At 44.9% G+C, this 22,313-nt stretch overlaps 1 protein-coding gene across 2 annotated transcripts in view; it reads right to left on the bottom strand.

Moving 5' to 3' along the window:
- CTPS1 (CTP synthase 1) overlaps nucleotides 1-21,327 on the bottom strand; it is a 34,024-nt gene extending 12,697 nt beyond the window's left edge. The window contains exons 1-9 of one of the 2 annotated variants that reach the window (XM_010347522.2): nucleotides 21,161-21,327; nucleotides 17,304-17,482; nucleotides 15,818-15,988; nucleotides 13,153-13,253; nucleotides 11,911-12,027; nucleotides 9,425-9,508; nucleotides 8,833-8,913; nucleotides 3,719-3,870; nucleotides 2,266-2,398 (exon numbers count right to left, since the gene is read on the bottom strand). In XM_010347522.2, coding sequence (XP_010345824.1) covers nucleotides 2,266-2,398; nucleotides 3,719-3,870; nucleotides 8,833-8,913; nucleotides 9,425-9,508; nucleotides 11,911-12,027; nucleotides 13,153-13,253; nucleotides 15,818-15,988; nucleotides 17,304-17,469 — 1,005 coding nt within the window. In that variant the 5' untranslated portion in view covers nucleotides 17,470-17,482; nucleotides 21,161-21,327. Of the gene's footprint in view, nucleotides 1-2,265; nucleotides 2,399-3,718; nucleotides 3,871-8,832; nucleotides 8,914-9,424; nucleotides 9,509-11,910; nucleotides 12,028-13,152; nucleotides 13,254-15,817; nucleotides 15,989-17,303; nucleotides 17,483-20,837; nucleotides 20,956-21,160 lie in introns of those variants that run through there. The other variant, XM_074380629.1, reaches the window with a different exon arrangement.
- Between the last annotated feature and the right edge of the window lie 986 nt (nucleotides 21,328-22,313).

Below are 22,313 nucleotides of genomic sequence, written 5' to 3'. Positions count from 1 at the left end.
CTCTTACAGAACCTCACATAGAGCCACATAGTATGTGACCTTTTGTGTCTGGCCTCTTTTGCTTAGTATGTTTGAGGTTTATCCATGTTGCCGTATTTATCAGTGGTTTGTTCCTTTTCTTTTTTAGCTTTTTTTTTGCAGAGATGGGGTCTTGCTATGTTCACCAGTCTAGTCTCAAACTACTGGCCTCAGGCGATCCTCCCATAGCAGAGGTTTCCAAAGTGTTGGTATTATGGGCATGAGCCACAGTGTTCAGCCTGGTTTGTTCGTTTTCATTGCTGAGTGGTTTTGTACTATATATAAACAAATTTATCCACTGACAGGTTATAAATATTTGGGTTTTTTCCAGATTTCAGCTATTAGGAATAATTTGTCCAATTGAATAAAAATCTTTTTTTGTGGACATGTTTTCAAGTCTCTCAAGTGAATATCTGGGATTGGACTTACTGGATCACACATATACCTTGGTAAGAAACCACCAGACTGTTTTCTAACATGGTGGTGCCATTTTACACCCCCAGCAGCAAGGTGTGAGCTCCACATCGTCTCTAACACTCCAGCAGGTATGCGTCACTATCTCAGTGTGACTTCAAGTGCACTGATTTCCCTGACAATTAGAGGTGTTGAGCACCTTTTCATGTATATCACCTGCATCTTCTTTTGGAAGTGTCTGTTCAAATCTTTTGCCCACTTTTAAAATTAAGGTGTCCATCATTTTTCTACAATCTCCTTCCTAAACCCTGCAGTTACTTCCCTGGACCTGAGGGTAAGACCCAGATTTGGCCCAGTTCGTGGAATTGTGAGCAGGCTCTTACCAGCCTGTCTCCAGACAGCCTCCAATTCACAATTTCCATCCACAAGAGTTCCCAACTGTTCCACATCTCCAAGCCCTTGGATGTGCTCTACCTACTCTAACAGGAATGCCCCTCCCAAGCCTTCTCCATCCTACCCAACCCACCCTGGGGTTCCTCCATGGGGAAGTTTGTCTTCCTCATGTGTCTACCACGACAGGTTCACCCTCTCCTATATGTGCCCCCTTCCTACCTACGAGACTCAATATTTCTTAAATGCAGAGACTGTTGCCTTTTCATCCATCTCTTAGCCTTTGCCACCTAACAAACACATGGCAGCCAGACTAACTCCAAGTGGATAAAATACATGAATAATGGAAAGAACTAGCAAATGATAAGTCTGGGCTGTGTCATGGGATTTAAATTCTTAAAACACATACAACAGGCCATTCTGCAGGAACCTGTCCAGGAGCACAGAGCAAACTAAATTCTCATGCTGAGAAACACCTGGGAAGCAGAAAGCAAACCCCAGTGTGGCAACAGCTACATGGGGCTGGGTTAATAACCTCAGCACTGAGCCCCAACTTCACCTCTGGCCTTCAACTCCTCCTGAAAAGCTCCAGCCGATGGGCTGGGAGGAAAAGGAATAAAGGGGACAGGCAGAAGGGAGGGTTTTCAAGGACAGCTGACATAGCACTTACCACATGCCAGGCACAGTTCTCAGCACTTTGTATTCATGAACTTCTTATAACAACCCTAGGAGGAAGGCACTATCACCATCCCTTTTTAAAGATGTGGAAACTGAGGCACAATGAGGGTTAAGTTGTAGGTCTCACCGTTTATAAATGACACAGCCAGAATCTGAGCCCAGGTCACCTGGCTCAGGCATCCATGCTCTTAATCATGAGACTCTACGGCCACCCATAGACAAGCAGGGCCATGCCCCAGCATTCCACTGGCTCAGCTGCTGCCCACCATGGGACAGACCAGAACATAGTAACTACCACTTACTGAATGCCCCACACATCCCAGAGAAACCTCACAGCTCTATGAGGTGAATACTGTCATTCCCATTCTGCAATAAGTGAGAAGCACAGGTTAGGAAAGGCAGCCCAAGTGCCAACAAAGTCTCCAAGAGCCTCCAGCTGTCAACTGTGCAGTATGCCCATGGCCCACCAGCAGCCCCCATTTCCTAAATAGCACATTTCATTTGGTTACCTGACAGTCACAGCCAAGCACTCAGTCTCTCTCACCCCCTATTCTAGTCATCTCTCCTCTTCATTAATTCCTGAAAATGCTCTACTGTCTTCTCAAAGCCAGGAAGCAACCACGCATCTTTTTAATCCCTAAAAAGCAATTCCTTAAAAAGTAATTCTGAGCTCCAAAACCAGAAAGCAGATATAACACAGCACCTAGCAGAATACAGACTGCTTCTCTGCTCATGGGTCCGCTGTACCTGTGCCACCCTCCTTACCTTGATTTCCAATTTGTGGTTGATGGCCAGTGCAGAATGCTCCAGGGCCTTAATGACAGAGGCATAGGAGTCTGAGAACTTCGTGTATTTGCCCACAAGGGCAATAGAGCAGGTCTCTAGCAAGCGATCATATCTATCAAACAAACGTCAAGAAACACCCAGTTACTCAGAAGGTACGCACTATCATGAGACCAAAATAGCTATTTCAAGAGAAAAAAAAATGTCTGGCCAGGAGTGGTGGCTCATGCCCATAATCCCAGCACTCTGGGAAGCTGAGACAGGAGGATCTTGAGCCCAGGATTTGGAGGTTATGGTGAGCTGACTGCACCACTGCACTACAGCCTAGGCAACAGTTTGAGACCCTGCCTCAAAAAAACCGCCCACCCAAAAAAAACCAAAAACATATCTGGGAAGACCATAACAGGAATGGCTATTATCTGAGTTCTGTGTATGGACTAGTAAAGAGGAAGCAATTTTCAGATCAAAATGGCAGGCTCTGTAAAGAAAGTAAGTTTTTTGTTTTTGTTTTGAAACTTACGAAGAGACAGTTTCAAAATCTCAAATTTGCCTACAGAAAATTTTTTTCCTACCAAAGGGCAAAAATATTAACAGACATTAACAGACAATTCATGAGAATTAATGTTATGAAGGCAAGTGTCGAATTAATTATGGGACATTCACAAAATAGAAAAGTCCACACTCAATAAGTTTTCATTGTAAAATATATTAACAGCAAAATGCTTATAATTTTTATGAAAAAAGGTGATAAAACTATATCATCCTGGTAGCTACGTGTAAGCAAAGACTGGAGGAAAAATGTCGAAATGAAAAACAATCAGCACAGAGCAATGGAATCAGTATGCCCTCCCCAAATGCTTCTAAGTCATCATATTGATCTTGCAACTACAATAAGGCCTGCCCATTGCTCTAAGACATGAAGTGAAGATCTCTGAAGGGATGTGACAGCATCACTGAGCCTTAAAAGGATGCAGTGGTGTGAGCAGCAACACATCCCCTTTCTAATGTGATCCCTTTCTGGTGTGGGGTGAGATACACATTCCCAAACATAGCTCAGATCTCTGGGGTGGTGCCTAGGAGTGCTCCAGCCATCGTCAGCCACTCGTGTGGGCTTTGGGTTATGTACACTCACCTGCTGCCACCAGGACACCTGTCTGCACTGATCTAGTTGGTAAGAGACAAGCGTGTTAAGACACAACCCAAACTCAGTGTCTAGAGGCCCAGCACCTGGCCTGGCCCGGCCCCATCAGACCTCCTCATCTGTGCCATAGCTACATAATAGCTAAGATCCTTTCTGAACCTCTCTTACTACAAAGGCCCTTCTAATGAATGGATGGATGGCAGAAATGCAAAGTGCTAGGGCTAGTGTCAGCTTCCCCAGCCTACAAAAGCGAGAAAGAAGGAAAGCACTCCCAACTCCTCATTGCAGGCAAACCTGTCAGCCATCTCTTTCCATTTCATCAGCATTTTTCTTGACTGCCTCTCAATAGGAAGGTCAAGTCTTCGAAGAAAATAATCTACAACGCCTTGCTCCTCTAACAACAAGGGGACTCGGTAGATGGATGAGACATCGTGGACACAGATCACCTGTTTAGAAAAAAGCAAGTTATTAAATAAAAGCAAAACTTACCAGGCTTACAGCCTCCGACTAGCTATGGATCCTTGTGAAAATATTATGTATTTGAAAACAGAAAAAAGTAAGACATTGACCACCACCTGTGGAGGTTTGGCCTGCAGACCCTGACTCGATGACTGATGAATAAATGCGCTCTTACATTACAGTGATTTAAGTGGGACAGGGATGGTCGTTGGCTGCTTTTAGAAGTCGAAATGCAACCAACTGACCAAGACTCCTTCTCCATTGTTATAATTATTTAGTAAAAAATGTCATAACAGATGTTTTAAGTTAACACACTTGTGGGTAATTAACATGGTTAAAAGGGTGGTTATAGAATGATAAAAGCTTTAGGTTCCAGACCCAGAGTAAACACTATTAACAGTAATTCTCCTTTGATTTCCCCGAGAGGACCATCCAGCACAAAGTTTACAGGAGTAAACGGAGCAGAGACAAAGGGATGTGGGGTAAACAGACGTAAACTGGGAAAGCCTCTTATTGTATTGTTCCTATCTTCCCCTAACTTAATGGACTGGCTGCCTTCAGCCTGTCCCAATAAAACTTTTCATCCTTCCAAAAGGCTTGAGACTAATGTATAACTTTTCCTAATATTTCTTTAATATTTTGCCAGCCACCCCAAGTAAATCTCAACAAAAAAGGACAATTTTCTAAAAAAAGATAAATTACTAAAACAGACTCAAGAATAGAGAAAAATGTAGCCAATCTATTAAGAACATGGATGCAAAAGTCCTTTAAAAAAATTCATGGCTGGGCAAGATGGCTTATGCTTATATCCTAGCACTTTGGGAGGCCAAGGTAAGAGGATTGTTCAAGCTGAGAAGTTTGATCAGCCTGGGCAACATAGTGAAACACTGTCTCTACAATAAAATACAAAATTTAGCCAGGCATGGAGGCATGTGCCTGTAGTCTCAGCTACTTGAGGGGTGGCTGATGTGGAAGAATCACTTGGGCGTGGGAGGAATGAAGCTGTAGTGAACGGAGACTGTGCTACTGCACTCCAGCCTGGGTGACAGAGTGAGACTCTGTCTCAAAAGAAAACAAAAACAAAAACAAAAAACAAAAAAAACATCAAAAAAATTAGCTGGGTGTGGTAGCCTATGGTCCCAGCTACTCAGGAGGCTAAGGTGGGAGGATCACTTGAGCCTGGGAGGTAGAGGTTGCAGTGAGCCAAGACTGCGTCACTGCACTCCAGCCTGGGTGACAGAGCCAGAACCTGTCTCAAAAAACAAAAACAAACAAAAAAATAATGATCCAAACCACAAATATAGTTTTGAAAAATCATGTCCACAAACCCATGAATGGCTTAACTAAGAACAGTGGTTCTCAAACTCAGCTGCATATTGAAATCACTCAGAGCTTATAAAAGGTCCAAAGCCCATGCTGCACCCTAGACTACTTGAATTGGAATCTCTGGGGGTAGGAGGCAGGTATCAGCATTTTTAAAGCTCCCCAGGTGATTCCAGTGTGCAGTCAAGTTTGAGAACTACTGCGTTAGAAAATTTAACACTGGAATTCACCACATAAATAGAAAATAGATTAAGGAGGAAAAAAATTACCTCAATAGACGCAGACCTGATAAAAATTCAAAACCAGGCCAGGCGCAGTGGCTCAAGCCTGTAATCCCAGCACTTTGGGAGGCTGAGGTGGGTGGATCACGAGATCAAGAGATCGAGACCATCCTGGTCAACATGGTGAAACCCCGTCTCTACTAAAAATACAAAAAAATCAGCTGGGCATGGTGGCACGTGCCTGTCATCCCAGCTACTCGGGAGGCTGAGGCAGGAGAATTGCCTGAACCCAGGAGGCGGAGGTTGCGGTGAGCCAAGATCACGCCATTGCACTCCAGCCTGGGTAACAAGAGCAAAACTCCGTCTCAAAAAAAAAAAAAAAAAAAATCAAAACCAAATTCATAATACAAATTATTGGTAAATTAAGATTAGAGAAAATGTGGTAATATAAAAACACACAGTAAACATCATATGGATTAATATTAATGCATACTATTTAAAGTCCAGAACAAGGCCAGAATGGTACTTAAGACATTAGCCTTTACCACTAGATAAGAAAAAAAAATGAACTAGAAAACAAGCAGCGGTTGCCACAATGCATACAGTATCACTGCTTACCCATAAAAACCAAAAGAATTTACAGGGAAACAATCAGTACTACAGAATTTTAGGAAGGCTGCTAGGCTATAGATGAACAGAAATCAGCAGGGTGCCTATACATGGACCGTATCTAATCAGAAAATGTAATTTTAATAAATTCATAATAACAATTATGAATAGCTACAAATCTAAACAACTTATGGATTAGTAAATCTATAAAGTACCTTTATTTTTATAAAGTATAGAACAGTATCCACAGATAATCTTTTCAACAATGGGGCTGAGTGAGACAAGTGGATAGCCACATCCACATGCAAAAATTTCAACTCTTACCTCACACTATACACAAAAATTAACCTAGAATAGATCATGGAAGACCTAAAACTAAACATTTACAAGAAAATCTTCATGACCTTGGTTAAGCAAGGAGTTCTCAGATACAACAGTGAGAGCACAATCCATAAAAGAAGAAAACAAATAGGACTTCATCGAAATTTTCAAGTGTCTGTGCTTCAAAAGACATTATTAAGAAAATGAAGGCCATGTGCGGTTGCTCACACCTGTAATCCCAGCACTTTGGGAGGCCAAGATGGGTGGATCACCTGAGATCAGGAGTTCACAACCAGCCTGGCCAACTGGCAAGACCCCATCTCTACTAAAAATACAAAAATTAGCCAGGCATGGTGGTGGGCACCTGTAGTCCCAGCTATTCAGGAGGCTGAGGCAGTAGAATCACTTGAAGCCGAGAGGCAGAGGTTGCAGGGAGCTGAGACCCATACCACTGCACTCCAGTCTGCATAGCAGAGCAAGACTCCATCTCAAAAAAAAAAAAAAAAGAAAGAAAATAAAAGACAAGGCACAAACTGGGAGAGAATATGTGCAAATCACATACCTGATAAAAGACTTGTTTTCAGACTATATCAAGTCTATTCAGTAAGATAAACATTCCGATTAAAAAAATAAGCAAGGCTGAGCATGCCAGCTCAGGCCTGTAATCCCAGCATTTTGGGAGGCTGAAGCAAAACTGCCTGAGCCCAGAGAGTTCAAGACTAGCCTGGGCAACACAGCAAGACCTCATCTCTACAAAAGATAAAATAGCTGGGCATGGTGCCTTCCACCTATGGTCCTAGCTACTCAGGAGGCTGAGTCAGGAGGGCTGCTTAAGCTCAGACTGCAGTAAGCTATGACAGCATCACTGTACTCTAGCCAGGACAACAGAGCAAGACTTTGTCTCTTAAAAGAAAATAAATAAATAAATAAATAAATAAATAAATAAAAAGGCTGGGTGCAGTGGCTCACACCTGTAATCCTAGTACTTCGGGAAGCCTAGCCAGGTGGATCACCTGAGGTCAGGAGTTCGAGACCAACTTGGCCAACATGGCGAAACCCCATCTCCACTGAAAATAGAAAAATTAGCTGGGTGTGGTGGCGAGCACCTATAATCCCAGCTACACAGGAGGTTGAGGCAGGAGAAATCACTTGAACCCAAGGGATGGAGGTTCCAGTGAGCTGAGATCGCTCCATTTCACTCCAGCCTGGGTGAAAGAGTGAAAACTCCATCTTGGGAAAAAAAAAAAAAAAAGGCAAAAACTTGAAACTTTAATATGGAAATATTTGTTATATTTTAATAGCCAATAATTTAAAGGCCAGGCACGGTGGCTCATGCCTGTAATCTCAGCACTTTGGGAGGCTAAGGTGGGTGGATCACCTAAGGTCAGGAGTTTGAGGCCAGGCTGACCAACACAGTGAAACCCCATCTCTACTAAAAATACAAAATTAGCTGGGCACGGTGGTGTATGCCTGTAATCCAGGCTACACGGGAAGCTGAGGCCGGAGAACCACTTGAACCTGGGAAATGGGGGTCGCAGTGAGCCAAGATCACACCACTGCACTCCAGCCTGGGTGAGAGCGAGACTCTGTCTCAAAACAACAACAAAAAATTGAACAATTTTAATGACAACCTATTCTGCTACAGAATTGAATTTCCTTCACTTGTTAGGACAGAAATATCTAAAACCTGGCCAAAGCTACAAGCTGAATGTAACACCACTAGAATTTCCATACTAAGCACCACCCTTAAGATACATTACAAGTTCCAATTTTGGATTTCCTGCACCATAGGTACAGTAACAAAAACACTAAAATCTATGTGACAGCCTGCAACACCCTAGACACCAGGCACCAGAAACATAAGTTGAATGAGGTGGCCCTTGCCCTCCAGAAGCTCAGAGTCTGTGAGGAGAGATACAGACACACACACACACACACACACACACACACACACCCACACCCACACCCCCACAAAGATGGGCCCACCGGCAACATACGGGAGACACCACACAGGAACCCAGAAGGACGCAGTTAACCACGAGGGCCGAGGGCCAGGAGTTTGGCAGTTAAAGCTTCTCAGACAACACCATGTCTTTGGTAGACCCTGAAGGATGAAAGTGAGTAGGAGACTGCCAGACCAACAGGGAGAGAGAGACATGGGTTCTTAACAGAAATTAGCCAGTGCAAAAGTACAATCATAGGGAGAGTGAGGGGTACTAGGGGAATAGAAAGATACTCCACTCAGCTGAAGCATGAAATACAAGGAGGCTCAGAGAAGTGGCAGGAGGGATACAAGTGTGTTCGGGGAAGCAGGAGAGGCAGGGTGTGGCAAATCAGAGCCAATGGTGATTGGTTCTTCTGAACAGCCCCACTATCTCTAATTAGAAAGTAACACAAGTCTCACAAAACTGATCAAGAGGCTTTAGGACAATTCAAAGCAAAAAACAACTTATTAGAGATGGAATTTCTACTCACTTGTTCAGGCTCAACATGGCAGAACATCGATATTTTCTCTTTCACTGATGTGTCAAGTGGATTTGAGCACCTGCATACAACCTAGAAGTAGAGAACACAATGGCTTAGAGAGAAGGAAAAGATTGTGAAAGTACGGGATTTTCCTGATTGAAAAAACAGACAACACGTTGTTAAGATGAACAAAAACGTTAACTCTAAGCACCAGGCACATAATCCATGAAAATATTATGACCTGTTTCAAAGCAAAATCCCTAAATGCCAAAATGGAGAAACTAAGAGAATGATGGTACAAATGAAAAGATAATGAACTAAAGAGCTCACTGGGGTTCTCCTCCATTAGTGTTCCCAGGTAGAAGGAAAAATGAGAACAAAGGGACTGAGAGGAAAAATAAGGCCTGGGGAGTACAAGACCCAACTCGAACCAAGAAAGAACACCTTGCAAAGTAAGCCCCAGTTCAAAGCACGAATCTTGTTCTCTCCACCATCAATTATCAAAAGCATGCCAACAAGACAGAGGTCTTGTCTGTCATGAAGGAGTGACCTTAACAAGACATAAGAGATGACATTGAAACCAGAAATCAGGAAATCTTACCAGATCTGGGGAAAGCCCAAGCCCTCTCAGTTCCCGAACACTATTCTGGGTGGGTTTAGTCTTCTGTTCCCCTGTTGAACTCGGCTATTTTACAAAAGAAAAAAAAAAATTAGCTTCTCTCTGATAAGGAATTTTCAAGTATGATTTTCCTTAAACCTCTTTTAATAAGGAAGTAGATTATTTCGTCACTTATGTAATTTAGCTTTTATGTTTGTCAAAGTTTCAGAGTCAAATGGTTCTACCAAGTTTGTCCTAAAGGAACAGCAGTACCGGCCCTAACCCACTCTGCCCTTTCCAATCCCTAGAAACAGCCACTCTTCAATGGCTGTTGAAGAGTTTGCTTTGTTGCTACTTCTTTACATTTACTTGGAGGCATTTTCTACTGATCTCCCTGTTAAATGAGGATCCTGCCCCCATTAGACACTTTACTGTGCCTGCAGCCTTCTTTTGGGTTTATATACTTTTAAAGTATTTACTGTTTCCAAACAACGTGCCACACTTTTCCTTTCTGTACTAAATCATCTTTCCTCTCAGGTTATGTATGGACTTCTAGGATGGAAATCATTTTCTGTTGGATTTTTTTTCTTTTAAATAGAGACAGGGTCTTGTCACATTGCCCAAGTTGGTCTCAAACTCACAGGCTTGAGCAATCATCCCACCTCTGTCTCCCAAAGTGCTGAGTTTACAGGTTTGAGCCACCATGTCCAGCCTCCACTAGGATTTTTACTGCAATAGCATCACTGTCTTTTAGCTTCCAGTATTATTGCTGAAAGGTCCAATAGCACAACGATTCTTGAATTTTCTCTTTAGAGCCTTTTAGAACTTCTGCCCCATGACTCTGAACCTTCACAGTAATATGCCTGGATGTGGGTCATCTGTCATCCAGTATGCTAGGCACCAAGTGGGCCCTTCCAACCCAGAAACTGATGTCTAGAAATTTCCTTCAAGTGTTCAGATAAGGGGTCAGAAATTTTTTTCTGTAAAGGGCCCGATAATAAATATTTTAGGTTTTGTGGGCCACACAGTCTCTGCCACAACTATTCAACTCTACTGTTCTAGTGCAAAAGCAGCAACAGATAGCACATAAACAAATGGATGCGGCTGTATTTCCATAAACCTGATTTCCAGAACTGGGGAGTTAGGTTGACGTGGTCCACAGGCTATCATTTGCTGACCCCTAGGGTTCAGATTATACTTCCATTTCTGTTCTTATTTTTTGGAACTCCTATTATTTGGAAGTTAGAACTTAGGAGCCGGTCCACTAATTTTCTTACCTTTTCTCTCCTATTTTTGTCTCTTGGTCTTTTTGCTGTACTTCTGGGTATTTTCTCAACTTACTCTCTCTTAACTTTTTTATTACTGCTATCCAATTTTTAATTTCCGAGGATTCTTTTCTGTTCTCTCAGTTTCTTTCTTACAACATCCAGTTCTCATCCAATGGATACAGCTTATCTCCTTTTAATTTTCTAAGAATAGTAATGACAGGTCATTTTTGGTTTTTGATGTTCTTTTTTTAAGTTTCCTCTGCTTGTAGAGCCTCAGTTCCCTCTAAGTTTCTTTCTGCTTTTTGGTCTCTTACCTATTAGAGGCTATCTCCAGGTGTATGGAGGCCTGCTCATATTTAAATGCTACCTTTAAGTTCTGTGTGAGTGAGTAGGCTTGTCATGGTGAAAATCTGGCTGGCCTATTTCATGGGGAGACCCCAGAGCCAATGTCTTTTATCTTGGGCTCTCCACACCCCAGAGGAGAATCTTATAATCTCCCACATGGAATGGCCAGGCCTGGACATGATGATTCTGGGAACCAAGTGGCAAAAGAAGGCAAGGAGTATTAACAACGTAACGTTACACTCAACCCCATGTTTGTAGTCCAGTATTACCGCCCTCAACTGTCCCTAGTATCTGCTTGTCCAGGAACTCTCTCCAGAGAACAAGCCTCCAGTCTTCAGCCAAGGTGGGAGGAGGCTAACGCCCAACTGTGCACTTTAGGAAAAAGATGTCAGAGTCTGAGTCTTCTGAAGCAGGAGCTACATGAGCCTCACCCTCATCCACTCCTGAGCTTTTGGGGTTCTGCAAGGCAAACGGGGCTGCTTCTCTGCTTTTGTTGCTGCCGGCATAAGATCTGGCACTCAAGGTCAGCTTAGTCAGTCTCTACGCATCCATCTGCTTTCCAGCTTCCGAATTTTTGTTACTACTGACTCCTCTCTACAAGATTTGTCTTTTAAAAACAGCCCCTTTAGTCCAGTGCCACCATATAGTAAAGACAAATCCACACAGCCAATCTACATCTGCAAATGCAACTGCCCTGATGAATTTTTCAAATGTTTTCTATTTGATCTTTTCAAAAAAGTATGATTGTAACAAATTTATACTCACAAAGTTCTTTATTCCCTGCTTCCTGCACCTCAAGTGAAAACTACTAGACAGTGAGTGAAAATCATTCCAGTTTACCTTTCCTCCCTCTATCTCTTCCAATGTCTTACTTACCTGGGGAACTAGACTGACGTGGATGTTACAAAAGTTCTCTCTTTTGACCTTGAATTGGAACTGACGGAAGGCCTCGATAAAGGGCATGCTTTCTATGTCTCCCACAGTTCCACCGAGCTGGAAGAACAAAGTTATTGTAGAGGTTAGGCACTGAACCCTTCTCTGGCAGTTTGGTTTTCTAACAATTGTTTTGTCTTCCTGATTCAGTGATCAGTAATTACGTAACATGGACTCTCTAACCCTGTAAAATGTTAGTTAACAGGAATTAGACAGCTCTTTGTACTAAAAGGTTACTCTTTTGGACAGGCTCATCATAATAACCCAAAGGTTATTATGGAACTTTCCACATCATTTCAAGAAAAAGGTCAGGTGAGAGAGGTGTCAGGAATTTTATCTGTATCACAGCCCTGAAGCCAAAAAAAAGCTGTATCTTATCTCTTTAATTAATCATAAATAATTTTTGTACTGAAAAACACCAGTTGGCTGCACACAGTGACTCACACCTGTAATCCCAGCACTTTGGGAGGCTACGGCAGGCAGACGGCTTGAGCCCAGGAGTTGGAGACCATCCTGGGCAAAATGCCAAAATCCTGTCTCTACCAAAAAAGTACAAAAACTAGCCAGCCATGGTGGTGTGCATCCGTAGTCCCAGCTACTCAGAGGCTAAGGTGGGAGAATTGCTTGAGCCCAGAGGTCAAGGTTGCAGTGAGCCATGACTGCTCCACTGGACTCCAACCTGGGTGACAGAGCAAGACCCTGTATCTCAAAAAAAAAAAAAAAAAAAGCATTAATTCTAAACAAACTGCTGGAACTTTTGAGTCTCCCGCTATCTGAGAAACAGTGAGTCCCAACAGCTAGGATCAGCATAGCAGGAGTAAAGATAGTGAAACCAAATGAAGCACATTCAGAGACGAATGCTCTTGCCAGAGGAAAGCAAAAGATCTGCTGACTTGCTCAAGAGACAGATGAAAATAAAAATGTGTCACACCACTCATGGGTACAGTCAGTACTAAGTGAATCCATAAATGCAAAAAAAAAAAAAACAGCAGCAGCACTTACAGCTCTCCCCTGCATGGCCATTCCACATGACTGTTACTGTGCTCTTACCTGCCACATTGCAAAATACTGCACCAACAGAGATAAGAAGGCCAAGGGCTCCACTGGGAACTGTCTATAATCAGTTGTTGATGGCTGACTAAGGAGATGAGTACACTTGTTCACATGTGCAGGAATCATACAAACCTCAATAACACACACTTGAGGTTCCAGGCCATCTTCATCTACAGGTATTAGTGCCTGTCTCATCACCCACTCCTGGATTGCATCTGTGATATGAGGGACAACTGGGAAAGAGAAAACAAACATGAAACTTACACTTTTTCATCTACATTGACTGAGACAAACGCACTTACTGTGAAAACAAACTGTGGCACGCTTGGCCTGGAGAGGGTAGCAATAGGGTTATAAAAATAATTTTGAGGCCCCCTTTAACTGGACTCAACAATGTCTGAGCTCACACTTCCTGCAGCCAGATATTCAAGTTGTTTCTGGAAGCACTGCAAACAGAGCAAGGTGTCCTAAGCCACATGGGAGCAGGTGCCTGTGCAGAGTCCACCCTTTTGGCCACACACCAGTATGGCCATCCCTATTTGCTCAGAGCTGAAGGTAGGCACATTACACTTCAGTGCTTTTCTAGGAACAAGAGACATCTGGGACCCTGTTCCATGCTTCCAGTTTACCAAAGGGAAGAAAATCCACTGCAGAGAGCCAGCACAGCACAGTAGAGTGGTTAGGAGCACAGCACCCGGGGTCAGAATGTCTGGATTCAAACCTCAGTCCCACGAATCATTAGCTGTGGATTGAGCCAATTACAGACCCATTTTAAGCTTGTTTTCCCTACCTGTTAAGCTGTGGAAATTTTGTGATACAGCACCTGTAAAATGCTCCATAGAGCGCCTGCCATGTCAGTGCTCAAAGAATGCCAGCGATTGCTCAACACTTTTCAAAAATCATAGTTGTTGGGCACAGACTGCAAGTTCCTAAAAGGTGAAGATTACTGTTTAACTCCAGGTTACTCCGGTTACAGCAATGCCTCGTGCACAAGGATATCCATTTGCCTCACGCAGGAGGATATTCATTATCTACTCCACACATGGTGTCAAAGTGATCTTTTAAAATGCAAGTCAGAATTTATCACTCCCACACTTACATTTTCGGTGGCTTCCCACTCCTCTGAGTACACTCTCAGCTTCTTGCTGTGGCCCAGAGACTGGGTAGAACCTGGCTGTGGCCACCACCCCCACTCTCTAACCATCCCCCTCGGTCACTCTGCCTTAGCCTTGCCGGCTTCCCCTCCATTCCTAGACCAACCAAGCCTTCTGCAGCCACTTCTCATTCCATTCTCTCCAGGAATGGCCTCTCAGCTCAACTGGCCTCTCCTGTGAGGCTACACGACCACCTGCCCAAAGTGGCTTTCCCCAGTCATTCTTACAGGTAATCTCCATACGGCCAGTGACCTCTCTGGTCTTGTTCATCACATGTGTTACCACCACCAGCGAGGGTCTGACTATAGTGAGCATTCAATGCAAAACTGATGGATGATGAATAAATACATAGCAAACTGTTTTCTATGTGTCAGGCAGTCAGAGAAACACTTTACTGACTCTTACTTCCTTTAATCTTCCTAACAAACCAGAGAGGTTAAGTGTTGTTACTGTCTCCATTTTACAGAAAAGGAATCCAGACGTCAAAGAGGTTAAGTAATTTGCCCATGTGCACAATGCTGGTGAGTAGGGGTGCTAAGATCCAAACATGACCCAATTAGCCCAGAATCTCACCAGGGCAGCCCCAGAACAGAGCCAACTGTCAGTGTGACCCTCAGCTTCCAGGCCAGAAAAGTCTAAAGCCAAAAGCAGATTTGCTCTAATAACTGAGATTAAAGCCACTTTTGAGCAACCCCCCAAATTTGGGCCACTGCCATTACATTAGATCAGTAGTTTTCCAACCTCACCCTTTCATTTTATTTATTTATTTATTTTCTTTTTAGGCGGAGTCTTGCTCTGATGCCCAGGCTAGAGTGCAGTGGCACACTCTTGGCTCACTGCAATCTCCGCCTCCCAGGTTCAAGCGATTCTCCTGCCTCCGCCTCCCGAGTGGCTGGAATTATAGATGTGCGCCACCAGCCCGGCTGATTTTTGCATTTTTAGTAGAGATGGGGATTCACCATGTTAGTCAGGCTAGTCTCAAACTCCTGACCTTGTGATCCTCCCGCCTTGGCCTCCCAAAGTGCTGGGATTACAGGCATGAGCCACAGTGCCCAGCCAGCCCCATCTGTTTAAAGCAGCAAAACATTTTCCTTAAATGGATGCCCGTACAAAATCCCAAAACAGCAAATAGTGTAAGTGAAGCTGTGCTGGTAAAAGCTTGGGAGGAACCAGAAACCCGCTTCTCAGCCTCCTCTTAATCCATATGGCACTGATGAACGGCCTGGAAACCAGTATATACAATGGATGTTCAGTTCCGTCTCACTTCTATACATAGTAAGTCCCAGATGCACACATACATGCCATCTGGCTTAATGCCCTAATAGAGTTGCCTTTACCACTTTCACATTCATTACTGTGTAAAAACAACAGCTCTCTGGACTCATACCATGCTGCCTTGGATGGACTGACAAAGCTTCAATAAAGACGTAGTTCCTCAAATTATTTTTTTAGCGAACAACAATATAATTCTGATTTTCCAACTGAAGGCATAGTTAGTAACAATACCTTGAGAGTTTCATGCTGAAATCACATACAATGTAAATGTTTGTACTCAAAAGGAAATGATACATCTGTGTAGAGGTTGGGGGAGAGAAATTAAACTGGTTACAACTTTTCAACTGTAAAGGTAAATCCAGTCTTACCTTGGACAGTTTTCCCCAAGTAATCCCCTTTCCGTTCCTTGTTAATGACATACTGGTATATCTTTCCAGTGGTCAGATTATTGTCCTTGGTGAGGCGGATGTCAAGGAACCGCTCATAGTTACCCAGGTCCAGGTCTACTTCCCCACCATCGTCCAGCACAAAAACCTCACCTGCAATGAACACAGAAACCATTTAGGTCAAGTGAAAACTACCTATACCATGGCACAACTGCAATCCTGAAATAAAACACTCAGAACAAGGGGTGTCTTCACGTGGTATGAAGCACAGAAATTCACTTCAAGAAAACTAGATATGACACACAAAAAGAAAAATTACCAGCCATTCTCTAAAAGGTAACTTCGTACTTCTAGCCAGTCAACAAACTCATTCTTAATCAAGAAGAGTTATAGAATAGCGTGGGATGGGAGGGAGTGACAGCCCAGTAGACTGTGCATATACAAGACCTTACAGTAATATAGCATCTGCTGCCAAGGGAAAAAGAACTTCTGGAAAAGTCTCCTAATTGAGCATAATATGGTTTAAAGCATTATAAAAATATTTGATCCAAAACCTGGATGTATGCGTATTAAGTTTGCGCTGATTATAAAAATCAGCTTCTGGGCTCTGCTTTTGCTCTAAACAAAGTTGTGAAACTGCACAGGTTCCCCCCATTCCTTTGTTGCACATTCATTCCATGAAACTTTACTCTAGAAATTTTGCCCAGAATGATTCATTCCTACCACCACAATAAGAGACGAGCTCAAACATGGGAAAATAGATAACTCATCCTCTGCTCAAGAATTCTGTATTAAATATCACTCTGGTATATGGATCTTTTCCTGATGCTATTTGTTACATGAGAATTTCTGAACTAATGACAATGCTTGTAGATTTTCACCTCAATGCTAGAGAGGAGTATGAATGCAGAATTTTAAAATTTATGAGTTATGTTTTAACATCTCTCTCAGTTTTAAGCAACAGCCACAGTCGCATGTCACACAGTTGACAGGTTCTCAAGAACAATAACAAAGTAAAATGCAGTCAGGCACAGTGGCTCACATCTGTAAACCCAGCATTTTGGGATTACGGTGGGAGGACCCAAGACCAGCCTGGACAACATGGTGGAACCACATCTCTACAAAAAATTTATAGAGATTAGCCAGGCACAGTGATTTATGCCTGTAGCCCCAACTACTCAGGAGGCTGAGGTGAGAGGACTGCTTGAGCCCAGGAGGTGGTGGCTGCAGCGAGCCATGACAGCGCCACTGCACTCCAGCCTGGGTGACAGAGTGGGATCCTGTCTCCAAAAAAAATAAATAAGTAAATTCTGCTTCTTCCTGTCTAGGTGAGAAAAGCATCATTCTGCTATACTAAGGAACCTTTTACAGGACATAAAATAAAAGTTATGCAAACTATGCCCGTAATTCCCAAGTGCTGATATGTTCTTCCACATTCGATTATTACGAAGAAATGTACTGTGCTTACCATGCTCATAAGGAGAGAATGTTCCTGCATCAATGTTAATGTAAGGGTCAATTTTGATTGAAGTTACATGTAAACCACATGACTTGAGTATTGTGCCCACACTGCTGGCAATGATTCCTTTTCCAATTCCTGATATAACACCACCAGTAACCAGAATGTACTTCATTTTACTTTTCGACCTGGAAGAAGGAAAAATGACTGATGAAATAAATGTATCTCAACAAACCAAACTCATCTGGGTTCAAATACTGGCTCTGCCAATTATTAGCTATGAACCCTCTTGAAGCCTCAGTTTCTCCATTACGTAACTTCAGAAGGTTTTCATCAGGTTTAAATAGATCATAACAAACGTTTCTTGGATCACTGAATGGCTTTAGTCAAATATGAGTAGAAAAACTACTACTACTCTAATAACATAGCTTTTGTTTAAAGCTCTGACAACTAATAACCTTCAGAGTCAACCTAATAAAACCAGCTCTAAGTTGGCTGATAGAACACTATGCCCCAAATGTTTGTTAAAATCACTGCCAGACACTGGGATACCAGGCAGGTGCCTCATTATTTTCCCTACATGGGAAAAAATTTCAAGCTTGGATAAGCACTCCAGTTCTCCATGAAATAAATAATGTCTTTGCCTAAATTATAATGTATCATCAAGAAAAAACAGCTCCTCTAGGTTATAAAAGATAGACTATCTCAGCACTTTGAGAGGCCAAGGCAGGTGGATCACGAGGTCAGGAGTTCAAGACCACAGTGGCCAACATGGTGAAATCCCGTCTCTACTAAGAACTACAGAAATTATCTGGGCATGGTGGCTCGTGCCTGTAATCCCAGCTACTTGGGAGGCTGAGGTAGGAGAATCATTTGAACCGGGACCCGGGAGGCAGAAGCTGCAGTGAGCCGAGATTGTGCCACTGTCTAACAGTCTGGGTTACACAGCGAGACTCCATCTCAAAAAAAAAAAAAAAAAAAAAAAAAAGATAGACTAAAAGGAAAGAACATCAACATTTAAAAGTGGCTGCAACTAAAACAAAATTCCTTAATTAAAAGTAGTTCTCTGGCTGGGCACGGTGGCTCATGCCAATAAGCCTGTAATCCCAGCTACTTGGGAGGCAGAGGCAGGAAGATCACTTGAGGTCAGGAGTTTGAGACCAGCCTGGCCAACATAGTGAAATCCTATCTCGACTAAAAAACAAAAATTAGCCAGCCATGATGGCGCATGCCTGTAGTCCCAGCTACTTGGGAGGCTGAAGCAAAACAATCGCTTGAACTCAGGAGGCAGAGGTTGCAATGAGCCAGGATCATGCCACTGCACTCCAGCCTGGGCGACAGAATAAGATTGTCTCAAAAAAAAAAAAAAAAAAGTAGTTCTCTTTTGTAATTTAACAATAACTTGTTCCTTGTCAGAAATCTCTCCCAGGTATGCCATGAAAAGAGACTATAAATATTGGGGGAGAGGAACATCAGATAAGAAACCAGTCTGAAGCACAAGACAGGCAGAGGACTCAAAGAGAGGGGAGATGAGATTAAATCCAAAGAGCAGTGCCATGGTGGCAGGAAACAGAGAGATAAATGAAGATTTAAGGGCAGCAGAATCAAGATACATGTGAAAATAGCATCAACAGGAGGTAAGGAGACCAGGATGGGTTCACCACAGAGGATTTATCACTGGTCCCCAGCTTCAGAAGTCCAGAATTCTCCACTTGGTCAGCAAACCCAAAAGTGACCAAAATGAGAAACAATTGCAAAGTAGCAGAAAACGCTTACTTTGGCATAGACAGGACATTTTCCTCCTCAGGAACATTCCATGTGAAGCCAAATTATGATAAAAACAAACTAAGGAACAAGAAAACTAGAGAGTTGTGCTTGAAGCACTTCCCCGCCCCAGCCCCTCCCCAGAGCAGGAATGAACACACTTGGCAGGGAAGGAATAAAAGCTCAGAAGTCTTCCCTGCTCTAAAGGCTCTTTCCACCCTCTGCTGCAGCATTTCCAAAAGCATGCTCCCTAGTTTCTGCAAAATGCATATAGGATTCTCAAAAATGGTTTCATAGATATAAATCAGAAAATTGCTGATTAAACCAAGTCATTTAATGCAAGACTTTTAGGAGTGTTTGGTAAATAACCCCACACTGTGATCGCTGCTATACAGTATGCAGTGTCTCCAAGCTTATCTGATCCTAAGTCTCCCACTTTACAGTTCCTTATTGACACATCAAAATCAGACTTAGGTACATTCTGAACATGTCCTAACCAGACATATCCTTTACTGAGACTACACCGTGGTCTCCCTAAGTTTTGGATATTCCTAGCAATTCCTCTGCCATCCTGAGCGAGTTACTTCTACAAAAGATTCATCTCATTCAATTACATTTGATTTGCACCAATTTTACTCTAAGAGGGTAACATATCTCTCTAGGTTCTTTAGGTTCTCTCTTTAGATTCCTGTAGTCTCAGTGCCTGGCAATAAATACACCAATGTACACAAAGATCAGGTGGGAAGCTCATTCATTCATCCTTACAGGCTACTGACTATCTGAGATCAGATTTGGGCCCGTATCTCAACCTTCTGGCAGTCCCGTTGGAGAGACAAAACATTAACAAATAAATAATTCAGTGATGGTGGAAGCAGACAGAACACACGTGATGGCTATAAACGGGGAAGAAGAGGGCAGAAGCTTTCAGTACCACCGCCATGAGAGGAAGGTGAGAGAAGTCCTGGGGGTCGCCGGCAGATCCAGGCGGCTCCTGTTTCATATAGGCCTTGAAGGACTTAGAGCACAGGACAGGGAACAGGGTCAACAGGCTGGTACGAAGCAGCTAGAGAACAGAGGTAAGGCCAAGAGGTGGAAGGCGGGGAGGGAAGGATATATAGTGGAAGAGGTGTAACTGGAAAGGTAGGCGAGGGACAGATCATATGCAAACCAGCATGCCCAATCTGAATTTAATTCTGAAGGTGACAGAAGGCGACAGGTTTTCCGGCACATAGGTAACGTAAATCAAGATGCATCAGATAAATTCAACAAAGACTGAGGGGGAAAATGCTTTTTCTTTCAATGTTATGAGATCAAGCGCCAGCCCCATCACTCGCGTACAGACCTCACAGTCAAGTCACCTGAGCTGCCTGCAGCGCGGGTTCTCGCCCCAGCAAAGAGGGGTGAGAATCTCTGCGCAGCCAGCGTCACAGGGCCTGCTGAGGATTCGAAACTGTAACCAGTATGGACGGGAGGGAGTCACGCAAACGTGGTGAGCTCAACACCGCCAGCGCCCCGACTCCCGGCCGTCGGGATGGGAGGAAGCTGTGGGGCCGAAGGGCAAGCCTCAAGGCCCAGGGCCCGCGAGCTCCCAGGCCCACTCCTCCTACAGCGCGGAGCCGCCCCGCCCAGCCCCGGAGTCCCAGCCCCAGGCGGCTGAGCCCGCGCCGAGGCCCGAGGCCCGCGCCGCCTGAATGGATGGGCGGCCGCCGGGCTTCCTCGCTGACGATAAGCAAAAGGGGCTCCGCGCCCCTACGGCCTTCGCCGTCCGACGAGCCCTACCGAGCAGATTCGGCGCGGCCTGGTGCTGCGAGGCAGGCCTCGCAGCCTCTGCAGCTGCCCCGCGCCCCGCTCGGTCCCTTTCCTCTGCGCCGGCCGGCCACGAGGCCCGTGCGCGGGAGCCGGCAGCTAGCCGGGCCGGGCGCCCGCCCCACTCCCGTTAAACACGCAGCCCATTGGGCAGGACGCCGTGTCACCTCGCCCCTAATTGGTGTGGAGCGACGTCTTTCACCCCGGCGGCGGGGCTATCCAGCGCCCGACTCAGCTAGCGTCGCCGACTCCTGCGCGGGAGAACGGTTCCCCCGGGATCCTTGGAGTCAGCCTACCTGCGGCCGGCTTCAGATCCTCCCGTCTGCGACAGAGCTGGGCCGGCGACGCGCGCGGAGCCCCGGACAGCCAGTGAACAACCCCGGCCGCACGCGCCCAGCAGTCTTTCACGGAGGCGGGCTCTAGGCTGTGCGCACGCAGAGGGCGGAGGGCGGGGCGGGGCCGGAGTGCGCAGGCGCGGGGCGGTCGCCGCGGCCAGATCTCCTGGCAGTCTCTGCTCCCCTGTGCCGGCGGCGGTTCGAGTCCGGGCGGGTGGCGGGATGTCTGCTCCTTTGCTTCCGTCGCAGCTTGTGGCACAAGCTTCCTCTCTTGAAGGGGAGGAGGCCGCTTGGGGACTCAAGTCTGACCTATTTGTCGCCTGGCCTCGCGTCCTCCCACAGCCGCCTCCTGGAGTTCTGGGCGTTGCCTTGCATCCGATGGTCTTTCACTGTGGGCTCCAGGCGGTGCTGCGCCAGCGCATCTCTGCCTCCTGGCGAGGGACGGCAGCTGCGTCACCCCGGCCTCCAAAACGGAAGTGCAGAGGGCCGCGTGGCGCTGATTCCTCGTCGCAGCCTCCCTCCTCCCCACACCTGCCCCGGAGGCGGCTGCTTTGGGTGGACGAGGGTCCGGAGAAGAACGACATCATCCAGCTACAGCTCCCTGAGCACCCACTGTGTGCCACGCACTGTGCTGGGCACAGAGGGACCCCGTCCTCGGACCAACGATGTAGAGAGGCACACTGACCGGCTTATTATGCTTCATGAGAGCTTGCTGCGGGGATGCTGGTGCCGGGGCAGTCGGTGCCCAGCACAGGGACTGACCCAAGTCTGGTGGGGGTTGGGAATTCAGACTGGAAGTCTCCCCTGAAAAAGTGACTTTGAAGCAGAGACCTAAGTAGACTGGCAAAGATGGGAAAGGGAGAGGCAAGGATAAGAAAGTGAGGTGTGCTTGAGCCCACAAGTTCGAGACCAGCCTGGGTAACAGTGAGAGACCTCATTTCTTTATCTTTTTTTTTTTTTTTTTTTTTTTTTTTTGAGACTGAGTTTTCCTCTTGTTACCCAGGCTGGAGTGCAATGGCGCAGTCTTCGCCTCCCAGATTTAAGTGATTCTCCTGCCTCAGCCTACGGAGTATGTAGAATTACAGGCATGCACCACCACGCTGGGCTGAAGACC

This window comes from Saimiri boliviensis, chromosome 11 (genome assembly GCF_048565385.1).
Source record: "Saimiri boliviensis isolate mSaiBol1 chromosome 11, mSaiBol1.pri, whole genome shotgun sequence".
Classification (NCBI taxonomy): Eukaryota; Metazoa; Chordata; class Mammalia; order Primates; family Cebidae; genus Saimiri; species Saimiri boliviensis.
Note: the sequence above shows the minus strand (reverse complement) of the source record. Positions and strands in the feature narration are given on the sequence as shown.